Below are 20,069 nucleotides of genomic sequence, written 5' to 3' on the forward strand. Positions count from 1 at the left end.
AATACATAATTAATTTCGTCTGTTTCTTTTTACTTCTAATGTGACTATTAAAAAATTGAAAATGGCCTACATTGTATTTCCATTGGACAGAGCTGGGTTGATAGAAAGATACATTGCAAAGCTCTTAGCCCAGTGACTGACACATAGTAAATATCTGATAAATTCTCTAAACACATTTTTACAGATTGCTTCCCCTTAAAAAGTTTTCTGCTGGTTATGGAGGATGCAGCGGTGAAAAAAAAATAGAACTGCCCTGTGTGATTCTCAGCTCTAACTGGGGAGACACACAATAGGTAAGTGAACTCAGAAAGAAGGCACTTTCAGATCATGGTAAATACCTGCTATGAAGGAAACAAAACGGGGGCAACGGAACAGCGGGAACTGGCAGTGTCTCAGTTACTTAAGGTGTCAGAGAGGGTCTGTCTGAGCTGGTAGCACGTGATCTGAGACCGGAATGACTAACAGAAGGAACTGGCCCTGAAAGGCCTAGGGGCAGGAGCTCCAGGCAGAGGGAACAGACTTCAGAAGCCTTGAAGTAGGAATGAGGCTTCTGTAATGGAGGAATGAAAAAGAACTCTTGTGCTCAGGGACACGGCAATAGGAAATGAGCCTGCAGAGGTGGAGGTGTGGTGTCTGCAGGTCACAAGGGCCTAGTGGACTGTGGTCATGGATAGCTGAAGTGTGATGGGAAACTTTTGCAGCTGTCTCCACCCCATTCTTGCAGAGAATTAAGCCCTATCACTCTAAGGCATCCATTGCATGTCATGAATTAGGTCATCTCCTATTGTATTAGACAGAGAATGGTATTAGCCAGTATCATCCTTAGGGAAATTGAGAAAACATTCACTCATGCCATTCTCTGCAGGGCTTAATTCTCTCCCCAGACCCTGAAAAAGGCTGCATGAGGGGATATTTAGCAAGAGATGTGAAAAATCACTTGGGATGGGATGGGGGCTGAGAGGCAGGAATGGAAGATGGCGATCAGTGAGGAGTCTTTCTCAGTGACTCAGATGAGAGATGGCAGTGCCTTCCGCTGGTGCTGCAGTAGCTGGTTAGTGAGATGTGAGCATATATCTTGGAAACTGGAACCATCTGGACCCAATGGATTAGATAGACATGGAGAGGAAAAAAAGGGAAAGGAAGGAGCCAGGGATAACCACTGAGTTTTTGGTCTGAGCAGGTGGGTAGATGCCAGTGCCGTGTATGTTGATTTGAATTCTGGTCCCAATTCTGCTGGGTGACCCTGAGAAAAATAAGTGACTTACTCTCTGCAGGGCCTCAGTTTTCTTATCTGTAAAATGGGGGTTGCCATGGAGATTTGATGAGATCATGCATGAAAAGCACAGATCTGGCACGCATTAAGCACTCAAATTGCTGTTATTATCATCGTGATCATTCCTGCGTGACTAGTGTACTGAAGTAGATAAAAGCATGGACTCTGAAACCAGTCAAACCTGGGTTGAGTCCCTGCATTGTTTATGTGACCTCGGCAAGGCAATTCACATCTCTGAGCTTCAGGTCCCTCTTCTGTAAAGGGGGCTAATGATAATATCCTCCCTCCAGACGATGTTGTGAGGATTCAGTGTGCTTAGCACTCGGCATAGTGCATAGTAATTGCTCAGTAAACAGGGCCTAAATGTTAGAGTAATTAGAATTTTCTTCTGTGTGTGTGTGTGTGCGTGTGTCTGGGGAGCAGAATTATTACTTACAATAAGTCTTTATATTTTTATTATGAAATAATATGTGTTCCTTGGGAAGATGCAGACAGTAAAGGATTTTGTAAAGCAGCTGATAAAAGCTGACCTACCACTCTTTCCCATAACTCCCTAAATAACCACTATGGACTGTTGCATAGCCCTTCTGAATTTCACAGACGCCCATTGTGTGCATGTGTGTTACGTCCTTCTTAGGGATGCAGTATAAGGTAGTGGCTGGGAGCTCAGGCTCCAGCGCAGCACAGGTTCTAGTCCTACCCCTGCCGCTTTATTGCTGTGAGGTATTGGGCAAGTTATTTAACAGTCAACCCAAGTCTCAATTTCCCTTTTTGTAAAAAGAAAAGTCATAACAGTACTGCTGGTAAAGAGTTGCTGAAACATTGATGGACCTGAGATTGTCATACTAAGTGAAGTAAACCAGAAAGAGAAAGAAAAATACCATATGATATCACTCATATGTGGAATCTAAAAAAAAAAATGATGCAAAAGAACTTGTTTACAAAACAGAAACAGAGTCACAGGCATAGGAGACTAACTTACGGTTCCCAATGTGGGGAGAGGGTGAGGAGGGATAAATTGGGAGTTCAGGATTTTCAGCTACTAATGGCTATGCATAAAATCGATAAACAACAAGATCCTACTGCCGAGCACAGGGAACTATATTCAATACCTTGTAGTAACCTGTAATGAAAAAGAATATGAAAATGAATATATGTATGTATATGTATGACTGAAACATTATGCTGTACACCAGAAAATGACATTGCAAACTGACTATACTGCAATAAAATAAAAAAACTTCATAATAGCCTATAATGAAAAAGAATATGAAAAAGAATATATATATGTATAACTGAATCACTATGCAGTACATCAGAAACTTAACATTGTAAATCGACTAGACTTCAATTAAAAAAATAAAATAAAACTTCAAGAAGGGAACAAAGGAGTTGCTGAATAATGTGTGCAGCACTGTGACTGCATATATGAAGATCTCAGGACACTTAGCTGCTTTTATTATATATACTTATTTTAATGTAATGGGCATGCTGTTTTCTTTATGCTTTTCTGCAACTGTTTTTTCTTTCCTTTTTTTTATTAACACTTTAGAAGGTTATAATTCCTATGTTTTTTTCCTTTATGCTCTTCTGCAATTTTCTTTGTTTTTTTTTTACACTTTAAAAAGTTTCAAGTTTTTAAGTTTTCTCTTTTTGTATTGAGGCAAATTGATATATACCAGTATGTAAATTTCAGGTGTATATCATTATAATTTGACATCTGTGTACACTACAGAGTGATCACCAGCAAAGGTCTAGTTACCATCTATCACCATACAATTGATCTTGCATCTGTTTCTGTAGCTTAGTAGGATGTCTTGAGCCTCTTCCCACACCAAAGCTCATCTTGATTTGAGGCAAGGTTAAGGACATGGACCCCTTGTCAACTCCTCATCCCTAAATTTCTGCTTCAGAGATGCCTTAGCTGCACGTGAGCAACAGAGACCACAGCTTCTGTTGTGTCTGGGTCTCCCAGGCTTTGGAGGCAGGTAATAACCTTATCTCCCCAGGAGGTGGCAGGCAGACTACAAGAGAGGACAGCGAGTGGCACAAGGAAAGTGTGGGGCCCTTGCAGTCTTGCACTTCTGTGACCTGTGCCCTTGGGACTTCTGAGGTTGCATCTTGCATCTTGTTTCCCACAAGGTGGCCACATTCCCTCCTTCTGCTTTTCACTGGGGAGCCTCAAGCAGAGTTCAGACTGTCCCGAGACCGATCTTGTCTTAGATCCCGAGATCTTGATGCCAGTCTAGAGTATTTTGTAACTGGCTTTATGATTATAGTAGTTTTTTTCTTTTCATCCCCTCCCTACTCCATTCTTTTTTTTTTTCTTTGAGAGTCTGCTGTTTATGATAGATGGTTATTTTCATCCCACCTCTCTCTCACCATACACATAATGCTGCTCTTTCATTCTGGGACCTATTCCTTCTCCTTCTGGGATCTAAGCACCCTCCTACTACCAACCTTTTCTCTATGCTTTACTAATTCAAACAGTTCTGCTTTTCTTCTTTTTCTGTTCTAAGCATGTCACAAAACTCAGACATCCTCTTTGCCCAAAGATCCTTGGATTATTTAACCACATCTGTACTCTGCACCTCTTTTTCTTCTTTATGAGAGAGCTCATCTTGTGTTCTTGAGGACCATTTCCTTGAAAGGCGACAAACCTTAAAAGTCTAATTTGCAGTGGAAGTGATGGGAGGGGCCAGATAAATGACAGCAGCAGGGGATGAAAGGTCAGGAACAAGGTTGGTGATTTCTTTGGCAGAGGACAGTTCTTGGCAAGGCTCATAACTATATTAGGGCAATAATAATAATAATAATAATCTGTTTCCTATCTTGTCCATGGCTCTTGTCAGGATTAAATGCGATAAGATTCTGAAACCACTCTGTAACTTGTAGAGCACTTTATAACCTGTTAGGTATCGTTAGTCAGCAAAATCACTCACATGCTACCCAGCTGTGCCAAGAAGAATACAAGATGGAAAGTCAAGAGACCTGGGTCTGCCACCAGCTTGTTGAGTATGAGTAGCAAGTTTCCTTCTCCAACAAATTGATCCAGTCATTTGTTGAACACCCACCTGTGTCAAGAATGGTTCTGGGTGCTGGGGACGCTTAGCTGAACAAAACAGACAAGTAATCTTGGAACTCACATTCAAGAAGGGAAAACGGGCAATAAACAAGTAAACAAATAACAATAACAAAGAAGAAATACTTGAGGCCAATGATGGTAGATTGAATACCCGTGTCTCCTTTGCCTCCCTCCTGAAATCACAGTGTATGTGACAGTAAAGAGATCTTTTTGAAAGGCACTAGACCCATAAAGGCAGGGAGTGGAAAAGAGGATGCAATCGTGCCAAGATTTTGGAAGTTGGAAAGCAGATAAATAAGTGCTAACTGGTCACTGACTTGGCAGGCCTATGAAAGTTGAATCCCAAGCCAGTAGTAAGAAAAGCCAAGACTCAACCAAGTTTCTGCTGCAGAGCCCACAGAAGGCTCACCAGCTAGAGGCAACAGGTGCCTCTGGAAATGGGGGTGAAGGGCAAGCTGACATAAGGAAGATAGTTGAAAGTTTATTTGAAAAGAACCCCCAGATCTCTTCCGCAGTTTCCTGATGTGAAGCTACTCCCCCCTCATCCAGGAAAAGACTGGAGTTTTATTCTTGGAAGAGGAGAACACAAAGGATCTTTCAAATGTGGGCTACCAGATGCAGTTGGAAGAGGAAGCAACATAATGTAAATCAGAGATTAAAGGAATGCTGTATGTTGAGACCCTCCTCCCCTAGCTGTCTTTTCCATTTGACTCATACATTTCTGGCAGTCCAACTTTCACCCTCAAGGCAGAAGATTAGAAGAGTCTTCTCTGGGAAATTTGACCAGTCCAAGAAGAAACACCGTAAGTATTGACATTGGAGGTTCCCCAACTAGATGACCCGCTGAATCACCCTATGATGAAGCCTAATATGTGTGCTCACAGCTTCCGTTCATGGTTCAGTACCTATGGAAGGTAGTCTCCAAGATGGCCCCAGTGATCCCACCTCCTTGTATTCTCGTGTAACTCACTCTCCCTTTGAAAATGGGCTCAGCAAAAAAGATGAAAGGTCACTTTGAAGATTAGGTTTATAAAGAGACTATCTCCCATCTTGTCCTTTCTTGCTTTCTTGCTTGCTTGCTCTGGTGGAAGCCAGCTGCCCTATGGAAAGGCCCACATGCTAAGGGACTGAGGGAGGCCTCCAGCCCACAGCCAGCAAGGAACTGAAGCCCTCAGTCCAAAAACCCTCAAGGAACTTAACTCTGCCAGCAACCACATTTTTATTGTGAATATTTTCAAGTATGATTAAAAGCAGGGGAAATACAACAGTAGAATCTTGTCCATCACCCAGATTCAACATTTATGGAGATTTTGCCATATTCCATTCTTTTTTTTTTCCTTTTCTGCCTTTAAATCAAACCCTAGACATCATGTCATGTTATTTTTATTTACTTTTTTATATATCTCAGGAAAAGTCTCCTTCCTTCTCTTTAAGATGAGCAGACAACCAAGTTTTACCAGATATCCAATGACAACTTCTGACATAAAGGATAGAGACCAATACCAAAAAAAGGCAACTGGGAGCAAGGAGATGAAAATTCCTCAAAGAAATCCAAGTGGATATCACAACCATGAAATAAGGTCAAGAATAAAAGAGAGTACTTGGATATGAAACGTGATAGCAAAAAGGAAAAATGAAACAGAAGGGCTGGCAGATAAACCTGAGGAAATCTCACAGAAAGTAGCACAAATGGCATGTGGGAAAGAAGGGAAATTTCGTGGGCCAGTCTAGGAGGTCCAGGATCCCCCAAATAATAGGAGTCTCAGAAAGAGAGAAAAGAGAAACCAAAGGGAAATAATCACAAAATGTTTTAAGAGAATTTCCCCAAATTTAAAGATATTATTGTGCAGATTGAAAGAGTCCAAGTGCCTTGTGCAGCAGATGAAATTTTGGAATGCTTGTGAGAAAGCTGAAGGACCTTACAAGCCTCCAGTGAGGGGAAGATGGGCCATCATCAAGGAATCAGGAATCAGAAGGTCTTGGGAACTTTCAGCAAGACTGGAAGCCAGACAGCAGTATGGCAGTGCCTTGAAAATTCTGAAGAAAAATGATTTCCAATCTAGAATTCCACACCTAACCCTTATCAATTAATAAGCATGAAGGTAGAATAAAGACATTTTCTGACAAGCAGAGTCTCAAAACATTTACTTTCTAGAGAAGTTGTTAGAGGACATAAACCAAGAAAGAGATGCAAGAGCAGAGAAGCAAAAAGCATTCTCAATTTAAAAACATCCAGGGGTCAGCTATACACCTGGCATAAACCACCACCAGTTCAGACTGGAGCAGAAAGTTCCAGGAGAGATCTCTTCAAGAAGATGGAATCTCCTCCTGTTAACTCTGAACGTCTTGAGAGGAGATAAGACAATTGGCAAAGAGTTTGGGTGGAATCAGTGATAAGTATGTCAAAAACTAAGAAAATGAAAAATAAGACAATTATTAATTCTGGGAGAGGGGAAAGTTGTGCAGGATATTAAAAAATCATTGTTTGCCGTAGAGCTCCATTCTTTACATAGTCACAGTACTGTAAACATTGAGTATTGTTCTGACACCACTAAGATGTAATTATATTATCATGATACAGAGTGGGAAGGGCGCACACGTACTTATGTATTAGAGAGAGCCACAGGGAGAAATTAACAGATAAAACCTGATAATTGAAAAAAACGAGAAAGTAAAGTGAAATAAGTAAGTTCCGTACAGACATGAGGGATAAATATTTAGTTGAAAAGAGGTGAAAGTTTCCTACAGGAAGGGGTAAATGAGCTGATGGGACAAGAGGGTGAGGGATGCTGTTTTTCACAGCAAACCATCTGACTCATTCAACCTCATGCATGTATCTCTTTTATAAAAATTGCAAGTAAGATGATACCGGAGAGTGATCAATGCAGGAAAGTCTGTAACTCAGGATATGAGTGAGTGTTCCAGAGGGAGGCAATTTTGGACCAGACTGAGGAGAAAGCCCTGGGAGCAAATGAAATTTAAGTCACAGGCAGCCTGAAGGATGGGGACTCAGCCATGTGAAAATCTTGGGAAGGAGGGCCTCCAGGAAAGGGGAACAGCAAGTGCAGAGGATCTGCAGGCAAGAGCAAGGTGTTGAGAGCACAGAGGAAGAATGAAGTGAGGAGGATGGGGCGCGGGGGAAGAGAGAGATGAGCTTTGGCAAATGGACCAATGTCAGATCATGCAGAGCCTTGCTGGCCACGGGAGGGCCTCAAGATTTATTCTGAGAGCCTTGCATGAGAAGCACTGGGAGGCTTCTAGGCAGAAAAATAAAATTTTAAAAGATCACTATGTATAAACATCTGCAGAGTGCTCGATGCTATTCTAAGTGTTTGTATGTACAATAATATTAAACTCACTTAATCCTCATAATAACATGAAGAAGTCTCTCCCTTTTTTTTTTAAATTAAAGCACGGAGAAGTTGAGTTGCATAGCGTAAGAAGCCAAGATTCAGGCCCAGTTACTACGGCCCACTGACTCCGTGGAAACCCTTCTGGTTAGTCCAGCCTAGTCTAGACACGGTGATCCTCAACCCTCCAGGCTTCCCAAGCAGCTGGGAGCTGTAACCCAAAAAAAGTGCCCAAATGCACTGAAATTTTTAGACACTCCTCAGGTGGCTCTGAAGTACAGCCAGGGATGAGAATCTTCCGGCTGGAGGCTTTCGAAGATTCGCCAGAGTTCCACGATTCTGTTGTCATGCCTCCATCTCTGTTCCAGGCGGCATGAGGCTGCTCCTGGTGACCTCCTCGGCCTCCCGCCCCGGCCTCTCCCCAGCCACCACTGCTTCCCAGAACCCAGCTCTCCCCCCGGGCTTCTCTCCACTCTGCCCTCGGCGCTCAGGTGTCTTGTACCACTTCTGCATCCTTCCTTTCCTTGGAATCTCAGCAGTCAGTCACCTCCCTCCCCAGCGTTCTGTAGTGAACAAGTGCACTTTGCATGAATCACGTTTCCTGCCCTCCTTTCTCTTCCACAACCAGGTAACCGATTGAGAGAGAGAGAGAGTTTTGAGAGGGAGTCTGTAGTCCACACCAGGGTCCAGGGGTCAGAAGACCGTCTTTATGAAGACTGACACACGGTCACTTGACATCTCTGAGCCTCAGTTGCCCTTGTTGTTAAGCAGGGGAAAGATTTGTGCTGTGCCTCCAATCACAAACCTCGAGGCCCCCTATGATCCGACCCTTGCCTGTCTCTCCACCATCACTCAGCCCCAGTCACCCTGGCCTTTCAGTTCCTTGTGCAAATTCAACTTGTTCAAGCCTTGCGCTTGCCTTGAACCCTTTGCTCGGACTCTTGTTCCCTGCCTCCATTCTTGGCTTGCATGATTCCTTCTTGTCATTCCGGACATTTGCATCTCAAATGTCACCTTCAAGCAGCCTTCCCAAGCCACTCATCCATTGCTCAAGGTCATTGCCTGCCCCTGACTCTGTCTTACTGACAGCCCTTAGCACCACCCCAGAGTGTCTATTTTCTCCCTGTCTGCCTCTCCCACTGGAACTTGGACGGCGTGAGAGCAGGGGTCTTGTCCTTGTTCGCAGCTGTGTCTGTAGCACCTAGAGCAGGACCTGACACATAGTAGGCCTGCACAGAGCTTTGTGGATGAATGAATGCCTACGTATGATGATCTAATGTCTGCCATGGCATTTCAGAAATTCTAGACTGCTGTACACGAGTATGGGCTTTTTATTTAAAACATCTAGCTTTGGGAGTAGTATATTTACTTTCCTAACACTGTTTCCTTGAGGCCAGTGTAGCTTGGGCAACAGATGGCAGGGGACAATGTTTGGGGAGAGGGAGCCTGAGGTTAGACTAGAGCCGTGGCCAGTCCCTCCTTGGGTAAGCTGCTGGTGGACAGTTGACCGCAGCCGTTGTTGGCTCCCCACCTCCACCACCTCACATCTTCTGCCTCATCAGACGCTCGAAACTTTACCAAGTGGGTTACTGGACTACAGTGTCTGAGGGCTTAGAGATCTTTGGCCCAATTTCCTGGTTGAATGTGCAACTTGTAGATGAGAAATGTCATTTCCTGTGATCAGAGAAACAAATGAAATGGAAAAAAATGGGGCAGAAGTATTTAACCACAGGAGGTAGAGAAAGCTGAAAAAAAGACAGAGAGGGAGGGAGAGAGAAGGAGAGAGAACTAACAGAAACCTGGAGGGAGGGGGCAGGAAAGTTAAAGGGAGTGGAGTTGAAATCTCGGCCACGTGTTTGCCTTCAGCCCCTCTCTCCAGGCCCACCCATGCCTGCCTTCTCCGACCACAGTGTCCCCCACAAAACCACACTGCATGGGAGCTCAGGCTGTGTCATCAGATGAGAATTTCTGAGGAAGGGGCACACCAGCATCTTTTCCAGAAAGGGGAAGTGAAATAGGCAATGCAGGGTTCTCATTTCCTGATGGTGGCCCCCCACCCCCACCCCGGGGGCAGCCTCAGCCAGCTCCCTCCACCCCTGTTTCCTGGTAGCGGCTCTGGGCTGCTGTCTGTGTTACTCATTAACCAGGCACTAATATTTCTGTTTACCCATCTGTCATCCTGCAGGGGATTCAGAGGAGTCCCACAATCTAAGCAGCCACCCAGATCCTCTTGGGTCAGGCCCAGCCAGCCACATTTAGCTCGTGTTTATTCAGTGTCAAAAGTCCTGTGCCAGAGCCCTGAACTATATGTAGCCAGGGAGAGAGAAAGTTTTCTCAGGTAGGTTGTGATCCGCCTGCTGGTTGTGCCTGTGTGCTGGGAGGTGCCTCCAGCGATGTGCTTGAGCTCGCTTAGAAGTGTGGTTTATTAGCATGGCTGGCCAAACCCATGTTCAGGGTCTTCACATGGATAGAAACTGACCCTGGAGGGGGATGTATGCCATCGAAGTTGGCAGGTGCTGCAGGTCAGGACCTGTGCTACCCTCTGCCCTCAGCCCCCGAACCCCCATCCCAAGAACTGTTTGTTAAACATTGCCGGCACACACTGGGGACATCTATTTATCAAATAGATGCATGGTAACTTATAAGGCCCCCTCCTGGCTATTTGGTTCTTGGTCGGCCAGTTCTAATGAAAGAAGAAATAGCCCCCACTTTCAGGGAGCTACCAGCCTGATGAAAACCCTCCGTGTTTGCTCCTTACTTTATGGCTCTTAACTCTGCTGTGCATATTATCTCCTTGATCCTAACAACCATCTCCCTTTAGTGGTGGGCACAGATACCAGAGTGATCATCCTAAAATGGAAATCAGATTATTTCACTCTCCTGCGTAAAATCCTCAAATGGCTTCAGAAGCTCTTGGGATAAATTCATTCTTCTCTTTGGGGCGTAAAACACTTTGCATGGTCCGGTCCCTGCCGACTTCCTTGACTTCTTCTTTCACTCTCTTCCCATTCACAGTTTTCCAGCCCAGTGGTTCTCAAAGTGCGACCCCTGAACCACCAGCATCGGTATCCCCTGGGATTGTTGGAAATACAAACTCTTGGGTCCTGTGCCAGACCTATTGATTCTGAAACTGTTCGGAGGGAAGACTGCAATCTGTGCTTCAGCAAATCCTCCATGTGATCCTAATACATGTATGAGTTTGCAGACCGCTGCTCTAGCACCACACTGGCCGCCTCTCTGCCCCTGAGATGCTCAGGTTTTCTCCCTCCTCCAGGGCTTTTGCACCAGTGGTTCCTGTTTCTAGAATGCTTTTCCCTTGGGCATTTGTATGCAACTCTTTCTCATTGTTCAGATCTCAGCTGACCACCATTGCCTCAGGAGAATCTTCTAAAACTTCTCAACCCCTCTTTATGCTTTCTTCCGTATCCCTATTTTGGTCCACATTCTGAAATTACCTTGTTGTTTGTTTACTTGTTTATTAACGATTTTTTCCCCACTAGAATGGAAGTCCCAGGAGGGCAGGTACCTTGTCTCTCATACAATCTGCATCCTCAGCGCCTAGGAAAGTATCTGGCTTTTAGCAGATAAGTAGATAAAAACCAATACCTGTTTGTTGAGCAAGTGAATTACTAATTTCCCAGTAAAGAAAGTGACTTGATGAAGATCAAATACTTGTTGGTGAGTAACTAAAGCTTCACCCTGAAAGTCTCAGACCAGGTCTGGAAGTTTTCTTGCACTTTTGAGCAGGCACAACCTGGTCCCTAAAATGGTGGGACTCTCCGAGTTGGAAGGGGTCTGGCAGTTCACTGGTTCAGCCCTAATCAGATGCGTGAGCTTCCTCCACGTCCCAAGTTGAGTGTTTTGTATCTTCTACCTCAATATTCCTGGAGACCGGGAGTGATTACCTTGCTGAGCCCTGGCTGTTGAAGATGGAACCCCCTGCTGCTTTGGCCCATGGTCCCTGTTCTTCTCTTTGGGGCTGCAGAGAACGCGTCTTCTATAAAATGAACCTTATCTTGTTCCAGCCATGTGTTCAGCCTTCTCTTACTGGCTTCTTATATGCCAGTGAAAAAAGCAGGCACTTTGGAATCCGGAAGACCTGGATTCAAACTCCCTCGCACTATTGACCTTGGAAAGTGCCCTTAATTGTCTCAGGCTTCTTCCCTAGAACAGTGCCTGGCACTTAATGTGTATTGTTATTGTTATAATTATTATTATTAGGTTTTAAATCTCCAAAACATTTGGTCAATTTAGGGGCTTGATTCTTTTTAAGTTCACGTCCTTTTTACAAATGTGCTGCTTAGCGCTCGGCATGCTGCTGCTTATCCCCAGCACAGTGAGATTATCATCAGCTTGTTTGCACTCTGTTTCTTTTAATGCCCCCACCAAAATCAAATCAGCTTTTTGGGGGGGAAGGTGTAATATATCACAGATGCATAGGAAGCTCACAGTCAGCTGAAAATCACAGATTTTTTTTTATACATTACTGTCAAACCATCCTATGTAGTTGACCATCTAATATGGTATTTCCATTATTTAAAATTTCTGCTTACTACGTTTCTTTTAAGTGGGAGTACGTCTGTGTTCAGATGGGTTGATATCTTAGAGCTAAATACCACTGTAATTTCCCAACAATTTAATCTACGCAGTCTCATTTGACTTCTCAGAATAACCCTGAGAGGCATGCAGTATCCTCATTATTATGGTTTGGAAACGGAGGCTGGAGGTTGTGACTTGCTCAAGGTCATCCAGTTAGTAATCAACACTGAACTCAGTGCTCTTAAGACACCAGTCCGGTGTTGTTTTGAGGAAGGGAAACAGAAAATGAGCTCTCAGTTGAGTGGGAGTAAGAAAGGAAGCCTTTCTGGAGAAAGTGACTATTGAGTGTGGTTTTGCAAGAGGGGAAAAAGTAAGCAATCGGAAGATGGAGCCATGTGGGGTTTAGGTGAGGGGGACTTAAAAGTAGGGAAGGTCTCTGAAGAATAATTTCTTGGACAGATCGGGCCCCTGAACTAGGCTGGTGATTCCTGACCTCAGCTGCCTAGCATAATCACGTGGGCTGCTTTTTAAAGCTCGTCTGCTGGGCGGCACCCTCAGAGATTCCAAGTCAGTAGGGTTAGGGTGGCCATCTGTATTATTTTTATACGTTTGTGTGATATTCTGATGTGTAGCCTCTGGTGCAAACCACTAGGGTAGGTGCTGGAGGGCCTATTAAGTAGAGAACGCGGTCTAGGGGTGCTTACTGCGGAGAAATGAGTTAGGCAAGTGGAACTGGGAAGGAAGAGAGGATACAAAGCTGGCAATGAGATGATACGATTTGAGTTCTTGGGAGGAAAACTTTTGATGATAGGAAAACTCTGCAGGTTTCTAAGTGGGAGGGTAAAATGTTTTAAGTCCCTGTGATACATTGATAGCTTTGAGCCAGGACTCACCTCATCCTCTTTCTGAGTCCAATCTCTATTCATCAGTCTAAACAGGAGTCCATCAGTACTTACTCCATGACTCACTTACTCCACGTCTTTATCTTAACATATTTCTGTGGTTTCAGATGCACCGTCCTCTCCCTTTGCTGCAGGGTCTGGTTCTCTATCCCATTTTTGCCCTCCTTTTGCTTGCAAAAATGTTACAAAAATTGTGGACACTCTCTTCAGTGTTTTATACTCTTTATTTTCAATCTGCCACCCCAGACTGTCTTTTCCTGTGCTAGTCAGTGATGGCCTCTAACTGATGGGTGCCAGGCTGGATTCTGACCTGTGGGTGGCACCATGGAGGGAGAAGATAAGACCCAGACCTCAGGTGGCTCCCAGATTAATGGGGGTGACAAAACACACACACACGGTGACGACTGGATCATACTTACAAAGCAGCGGGTCAGATGGACACCGTCCACACCTAGATCATTAGAGGTCTGAGCCCCAGTCCTCCCTCCTAGTCCCCTTGGTTCACAACCTTCCTACATCTTCTTTGACCTCCTTTTCTATTTCTCTTCCATCTCTTTCCCGTTGGCTTCTTTCCAGCCCCAACAGCTAGGCCAGTGTGTGGGTGGTGTTTAGCAAGAGATTGCGTTAGGACTCTCTCCTTCAGCTCCTGACCACCTCACAATGACTGAATTCGTATTACCTACATTGCTTCTGAAACTCTGGTCTGATAGTGCTTCTAGGCCCAACCATTTTCTTCTTTAGTCTTGGAGCTGTGTTCCTTTGGGAAGGAAAATTCAGACAGGAAGGGATACCAAACCAGTGAGACAGATTTTGACAGTCCCAGCATCGGATTGGGTCTGAGGATTCCTGAATCTGAGACAGGAACCCTCACGCTCTCCCTCTTCCGGCCTGCTCAACTCATCCAGGGACATCCCTAGTCCGTGGTGAAGTCAGAACTTGGCCCTCCTTCTGCTTGACTCACAGCCCTGTCCCCATTCGCCACCGCCACCTCTGCTGTCTGCCTGCCTCTGCGTCCCAGCAGGGAGGAGCCCTGATGCCGCAGTGCCTGCAGCCCTTTCCCAAAGGTCCTGCGCACGACCGAAGAAGAGAAATAGAAAAGCAGGGGGTCCAGACCGGCATTGAGGGAACTGAATACCACAGCTTCCGCCCGCCATTTGGGGCTTTCCTTCATGTGAAACCCCACCAGGTGGGAGATGTTATAGGGCCCGAAGCACACCAGGAAATTAAGGAGCGAAACGACAGCCAGCCCCACCGCTCGGCGCCGCCTCTGGGTCCCCACATGGGGCTGGGTGAGCATGATCCACACAAAGCGCCAGTAGCAGAAGATGGTGACCACCATGGGGATGAAGAAGAGGACGAGGCACAGCTCCAGCCGCACAGGAAGCACCAGGCGCAGCTGCTCTCGGGTGAAGTTCACATAGCAGGTAGTCTCGCTCACATCTGTGGCCCTCTGGGTTGAGTTCAAGTACTGAACGATGATCACGACGGTGCAGTGACCAAACGACAAGGTCCAGGCGACCAGCACAGCAATGACCCCGTACAGGGGCCGGCGGGACAGCTTGTACCGCACGGGGAAGGCCACTCCCAGGTAGCGCTCCAGGCTGATGCCCGCCAGGAGCCACGTGCTGCAGTAGGTGCTGCTGTAGAAGCCGAAGCCCATGAGGGCGCAGACCAGCTTGGGCAGATACCAGCGGAAGTCAGATGCCGCCTCGATGATCTTAAAGGGCAGCAGCAGCAGCAGCAGGAGGTCCGCCAGCGTCAGGCTGAGCAGGAGGATGTGGATGGGGGCAGGGTTAGGCTGGCGGACCCGCCCCACGAAGGCCCGCAGGGCCAGGAGGTTGGCAGGGAGACCGATGAAGAAGATGACGATATAGGCTGCGAGGATCAAGGAGTTGTGCAAGTTGGGCATGACTGTTCTGGAAGAGGGTGAGAGAGGGCAGGGTCAGGAGGCCCCACGCACAGTCTGCAGACCCTCCTCTGGGTCAGTCTGCGGACATCCTCCCAGGCGCTGTCCTTTCCCCAGGTCATGGCTTTCTGCTGTTACTACTGCTTGCTCACACCACCTGCCAGAACTGCCCAGAGCAATTATTGACTTTGCCTGGGGCGGGATATTAAGCAGTGGTTATTACATTTGCCATCCTGTGTCTCTGGGGAGACCAACCCTTGGCTTCCCAAGGGAATTCCCCCTCCGGTTTTCCCAGCCTCTCTCCTCTCCTCACAGACACAGGAAGTTACTGTTTTCCGTTTCGAACTTTCTTAAGCCGTTTCCTCAGTCAGAGACCTGCAGAGAGAAAAGGCAAGCCTCACCACAGCGAGGAGGGAGCTGTAAGACGCCTCTCAGGAGAACTCAGGCTGTGAAAACCCAGGCCGGGCCACCCTGCGCTGGTTTCTCCTCAGGACCCCGCTGCCCGCCCAGGAAGCAGGTGCCCAGCCCCCAGCCCATCTCCCTACCTGCTTTCCTCTCCTTTTGCGGAACGAAGGCGCTCCTCCACCTTTGCCTCCCCTGTCCAGTACTGACCCTGGGGCTGTATTGAAAAGGGGAGCCTAGTGAAACACGGTCCTTTGGGGCTGGTCCCCCAAAAGACTCCAGAGAATGTTCAGAGAAGAACACAGGTGGTAACTGGCTCCTGAGCCTGGTGTTTTGACAATAAACAGAGGAATTCTTCTTAATGGGGTAACTTGGTTTCCACTTGGTTTGTGACCCTCGCTGCCCACACACAGTCAGGCCCCTCCATCCTCTCTCCAGGCTTAGGGGCTGGTCCGCGTTTCCTTGCCCCCGCTGGCTCTGTCTGTGGATATGATCTTTGCATTTGGTTTCCAGCAGACTTCCTCCAGCTCCCCCCAACATTTCCCCTCCAGTTCTGATCCCGGCATCACTTCCCAGAGCGCAAGCACTAAGCTAGCAGCCTTGCCTTGTCTTTGTTCCGGATAGATGGCTCCTTGGGATTTGTCCTGAAGGAAAGTCTGAAAGCTCCTGGAAAAGAGGAACAGAGCTTTAGCCACTGCTACTGCCCATTTCACACAGGAAAAACTTGTAAGGAACCTGGCTGGCAGAAAGCTTTTATACAAGCCCAAGTCACATGACCTGGGAGAGGAAGGTCAGTAACTGAGCGCTGTCTCCTCTCAAACCCAAAGGAAAGGGCTCTGGCATCTTTATTCTCCCCTTAGAGATGCTCATTCTGATTTCCAAACCCAGGTTTTCTGCCCTTAGTTCCTGAGTGTTTTTTTCAATCCCAGGCATTTTTCCCATTTCTCAAGTCAGATCATCTCATCTTCTCTTTTCTAGGTGATTTTTTCTGTAAGTTCTACTCACTCTCAGAAAGGATTTTCTACTTCATTTTATTCTTCAGCTTTCCCCTTTCTGTATAGTTTCCTGCCCTCTGACTTTAACGAGTTTCTTTTGCCCTTCCAGTTGAAGCAGATTGCTTTCTCCTAGCCTGTGTCTCGTGGTGGTAGAAATAGCACAGGATTTAGAGTCACTCAGATGTGGCTCAGATCCAAGTCCCTTCATTGTGACCTCAGGGCAGATCAATTTTCTGAACTTTAGTTTCCTTTTCAGTCAAGTGAGGATGAGAATACTTACACCCCAGGATTTCTGTGACGAGTCCCTGAGATAGTACATGTAAAGCCGTGCGGGTGCTTTAGTGCCCGTGCCAGTGGTCCCTCCTCCCAATCCTGTTGGACAGCTTCATAGAGAGTGAGCCACTTGGTAGACTGTCCAGAGGCTGAATATCCAGACGTGCCATCTGACTTGAGAAAAGGCCTCCTGGGTCTCAGCGCCTGTGTGGCTCTTTGCAGGCAAACGGTGCTCGGCTGCACTTCCTTCCCCCGTGCATTCCCTCTTCCTGAGCCATCCTCGTCCTTTTCTCACAATCTCTCCCTCTCTGACCTGTGTTGCTCCAGGTTAGAAGCTCCTCAGAGTCCTTTCTTGAAACACACACTTGAAGAAACAAAGACAGTCAGAACATGTTTTCCTCTTGACCTGGGGAATGGGCCTCAGTTTTGCCATCTGGGGCCTGATCCCCACTCAGAGACTCTTCGCTCTTTTCCTGGGACTTACACTTATTACACTTATTCCCATACTGTTTGCTTCTTCATTCATTCATTCATTCAGTCAATCAGCCATTCGTTTTGTAGCCTAGAGTCCCAGGGTCTGGGTATCTTAATATTTAGATTTTCTTTCTTTTCAGCTCTACTCTCCTTTAGAACTGAAGAGTTCTATCTTTTCATTTGTTTCCTTCCCCCAGCATACAGCTGTACTTCCCAGATTAACCGGGGAACTAGGCAAGAGACCATTCTCTGTCGCTTGCTACCAAATTTATTTATGTCATTTGGCTTTTATGATTTTCTATAAATATTCACAGGATTGGGATTTAATTGCAAAATGGAAACTTACTGGAAAACAGGTGTTGAGGAATTAGGACTGCTTCTTTATCTCTGCCTCTCCTTTCCCCGCACCCCCCATGCCTTTCTCATATCACTGTTGTGTGTTACCTACGTTGAAGTTCCTCCATAAAGCCCCTTCTCCACGTTCACGGTGGTTATGGAGGTAGCATGAGAAAGGAAAATTTTGAATTCATGATTCACGATGCCCACCTATGCCACAGGAAAAAGAAATGCAGCCTCCAGCTGAATTCATGGGGTGAGCTTTCATAAAAGCGATATCTTTCACAATCTCTTTCAAGTTCAATTTTCTGTCCTCATCACCCAGTTTATTATAATAGGAAATTAGACCCATTATTATCTAAAGTTCCATACAGTTACTTTCTCCGCTTCCTTATTCCTCAGTAGTCACCCCTCAGTTCACACAAATCTGGATTACATCCCTGTTTTTCCATAGACTCTTATCTGATTAGCAGTGACTCTGTGTTACTCAGTTCACTTCTATAGAAGACATTTTGATTGAAAAGACCTATAGAAGAAATAGAAGACATTTTCTTCCTATTTGATTAACATTCAACACAGTTTCCACACCCTTCTTAAAACATTCTCTTTCCACATATTCTGATATGTTGTGCTCTTCTGGTTTCCCTGCCTTTTCATTGGTCACTCCGTAATTTCCTTTGCTGGCTCACCTTCTCCTGCTCATCCTCTAAACGTTGGAGTTCCTTAAGACTTGGTTCTAGGGTCTTTCCTATCCTCATCCTATGCTCTCTCTCCAATCTATTGCATCTACTTCTACAGCATGAATTCCCATCTTCACTACATCCAATTTTGGAGCCCTGCCCTGGGCTTCTGTGAGCTTTCACATCCACATGCCCAATGGCCTGGTAGACATATCTGTTTGGACGTCTCCCAGGCACCTCAAATTCATTGTGTCTGGAATTGACTTTAGACATTCTCCACCAAACTAAGCCTTCTTCCAGAATTCTCCATGTTGGAGAATAGGATCTCTTCCCATTCCATCCCTGAGTCATAATCTCAGAGTCAATCCTAAAAAATCAGTCTTAACGCCATCTTCTTCCTTATGCTCCGGATGCAGCCCAACATACTTCTCAAATGCATCACAGATTTGTCCATCTCCCTGCATCTCCATCTTCCCATCTCAGTGTCAGCCACCATTGTCTATTAGCAGGCCATGACCAGCTCCCTCACAGCCACTCACTCTCCTGAAAGTCAGTTTCCCATACTGCAGTTAGTGGGATAGTCTTCAAAATGTCAAGTCAGTTATACTACTCTCTTGTTTAAAACCATGTCAGAGGCTTCCTGTTGCTTTTAGGATGAGTATCAAAACTCTTAACAAGGCCTCTAGGGCTGGCCTGGCATTGCCCTTGCCAACTTCCAGCCTTAACTCACAACAGCCTTCTCTCTCCTTGCTCCCTAAGCGAGACCATCTTTCACTTCTGTGAATGTACCACCGCCAAGGGCGCCTGAAATGCTCTCTACTTCTCATTACCCGCTCCAGCCTCCCCAGTTAATCCCTAGTCTTCTTTCAGGTATCCACCTCTTCCTTCAGAAAGCCCTCCCTGACCCCCTAGACTGAGTTAGAGTCCCTTATTATATATTCTCCTAGCATCTTTTCTATTGCTGAATAGTGTTGTGTTTTAGAATGTTTTATGTTTCATTCATCCATTCACCTAATGATAGACATTTAGATTTCTTTCAGTTTTTGGCTCTTGTAAATAAAGCTGCTATGTGTATTGTCATTTAGGTCTTTGTGTGAATATGTTTTCATCTCTCTTGGGCAAATACCTGGGAGTGTATTGGCTAGGTGGTACGGAAAATATTTTGTTTAACTTTTGAAGGACCTGCCAGTTTTCCAAGCTGGCTGTACCCTTTTCATTCGCATCAGCAATGTACGAGCGTTCCTGTTGCTCCACATCCTTGTTAACACTTGCTGTTGGTTAGTCTTTCCGTTTTAGGCATCCTGATCTGTGTGTTGTGGGATATCGTTGTGGTTCTGATTTGCATTTCCCTGCCAACTATTGATGTGGAGCATCTTTTCAAGTACTTCCTGGCTATTTTTGTATCTTCTTTTGTGAAGTGTCTGTTCAAGCCTTTTGCTCATTTAAAAAAAACTGGATTATTTTCATAAATTTTGAGAGTTCTTTATTATGTTCTGGGTACTAGTCATCTGTTATATATATATATGTATTATAAATATTTTCTCTTACCCTGTTACTTGTCTTTCCACTTTCTTAATTGTCTCTTGAAGAACAAAGGTTTTGAATTTCGATAAGGTTTAGTTTATCTAGTCTTTCTATTATGGTTTGTGCTTTTACATCCCGAGAAATCTTTACCTACCTACCTAATCCAGACTTTCCTTTCCTCATGAAATTGCCTAAGCACCTTAACTAAAAATGAATCTATTGTATGCATATAAGTTGGTCTTATCTCTTTTCTGCTCTAATGATCTTTATGTCTTTCCTTCCACCATTTCCACACAGTCTTGATCATTGTAGTTTTAATAATAAGTCTTG

The 20,069-nt window shown here is 45.4% G+C and overlaps 1 protein-coding gene and 1 long non-coding RNA gene across 3 annotated transcripts in view; one reads left to right on the top strand and one right to left on the bottom strand.

Moving 5' to 3' along the window:
• Positions 1-202: 202 nt before the first annotated feature.
• The window catches only part of LOC140698431 (uncharacterized), a 42,174-nt gene continuing 22,307 nt past the window's right edge, over positions 203-20,069 (top strand). Inside the window, exon 1 of the long non-coding RNA XR_012076218.1 lies at positions 203-293. This is a non-coding gene — a long non-coding RNA (uncharacterized lncRNA). The remainder of the gene's footprint in view (positions 294-20,069) is intronic.
• Positions 8,129-16,180, bottom strand: LOC102532330 (free fatty acid receptor 2). 2 transcript variants are annotated; one of them, XM_072968796.1, is made up of 4 exons: positions 14,047-15,072; positions 13,391-13,396; positions 8,811-8,820; positions 8,129-8,139 (listed from the first exon to the last, which is right to left on the bottom strand). In XM_072968796.1, exon 1 carries the CDS (start codon positions 15,056-15,058, stop codon positions 14,063-14,065), a length of 996 nt encoding a protein of 331 aa, XP_072824897.1. In that variant the 5' UTR covers positions 15,059-15,072; the 3' UTR covers positions 8,129-8,139; positions 8,811-8,820; positions 13,391-13,396; positions 14,047-14,062. The 2 variants fall into 2 exon arrangements, with proteins under 2 accessions (XP_072824897.1, XP_072824898.1); XM_072968797.1 differs by lacking the exons at positions 8,129-8,139; positions 8,811-8,820; positions 13,391-13,396 and adding an exon at positions 16,062-16,180 and having other exon boundaries at positions 14,050-15,065.

Source organism: Vicugna pacos, chromosome 9 (genome assembly GCF_048564905.1).
Source record: "Vicugna pacos chromosome 9, VicPac4, whole genome shotgun sequence".
Taxonomy (NCBI): domain Eukaryota; kingdom Metazoa; phylum Chordata; class Mammalia; order Artiodactyla; family Camelidae; genus Vicugna; species Vicugna pacos.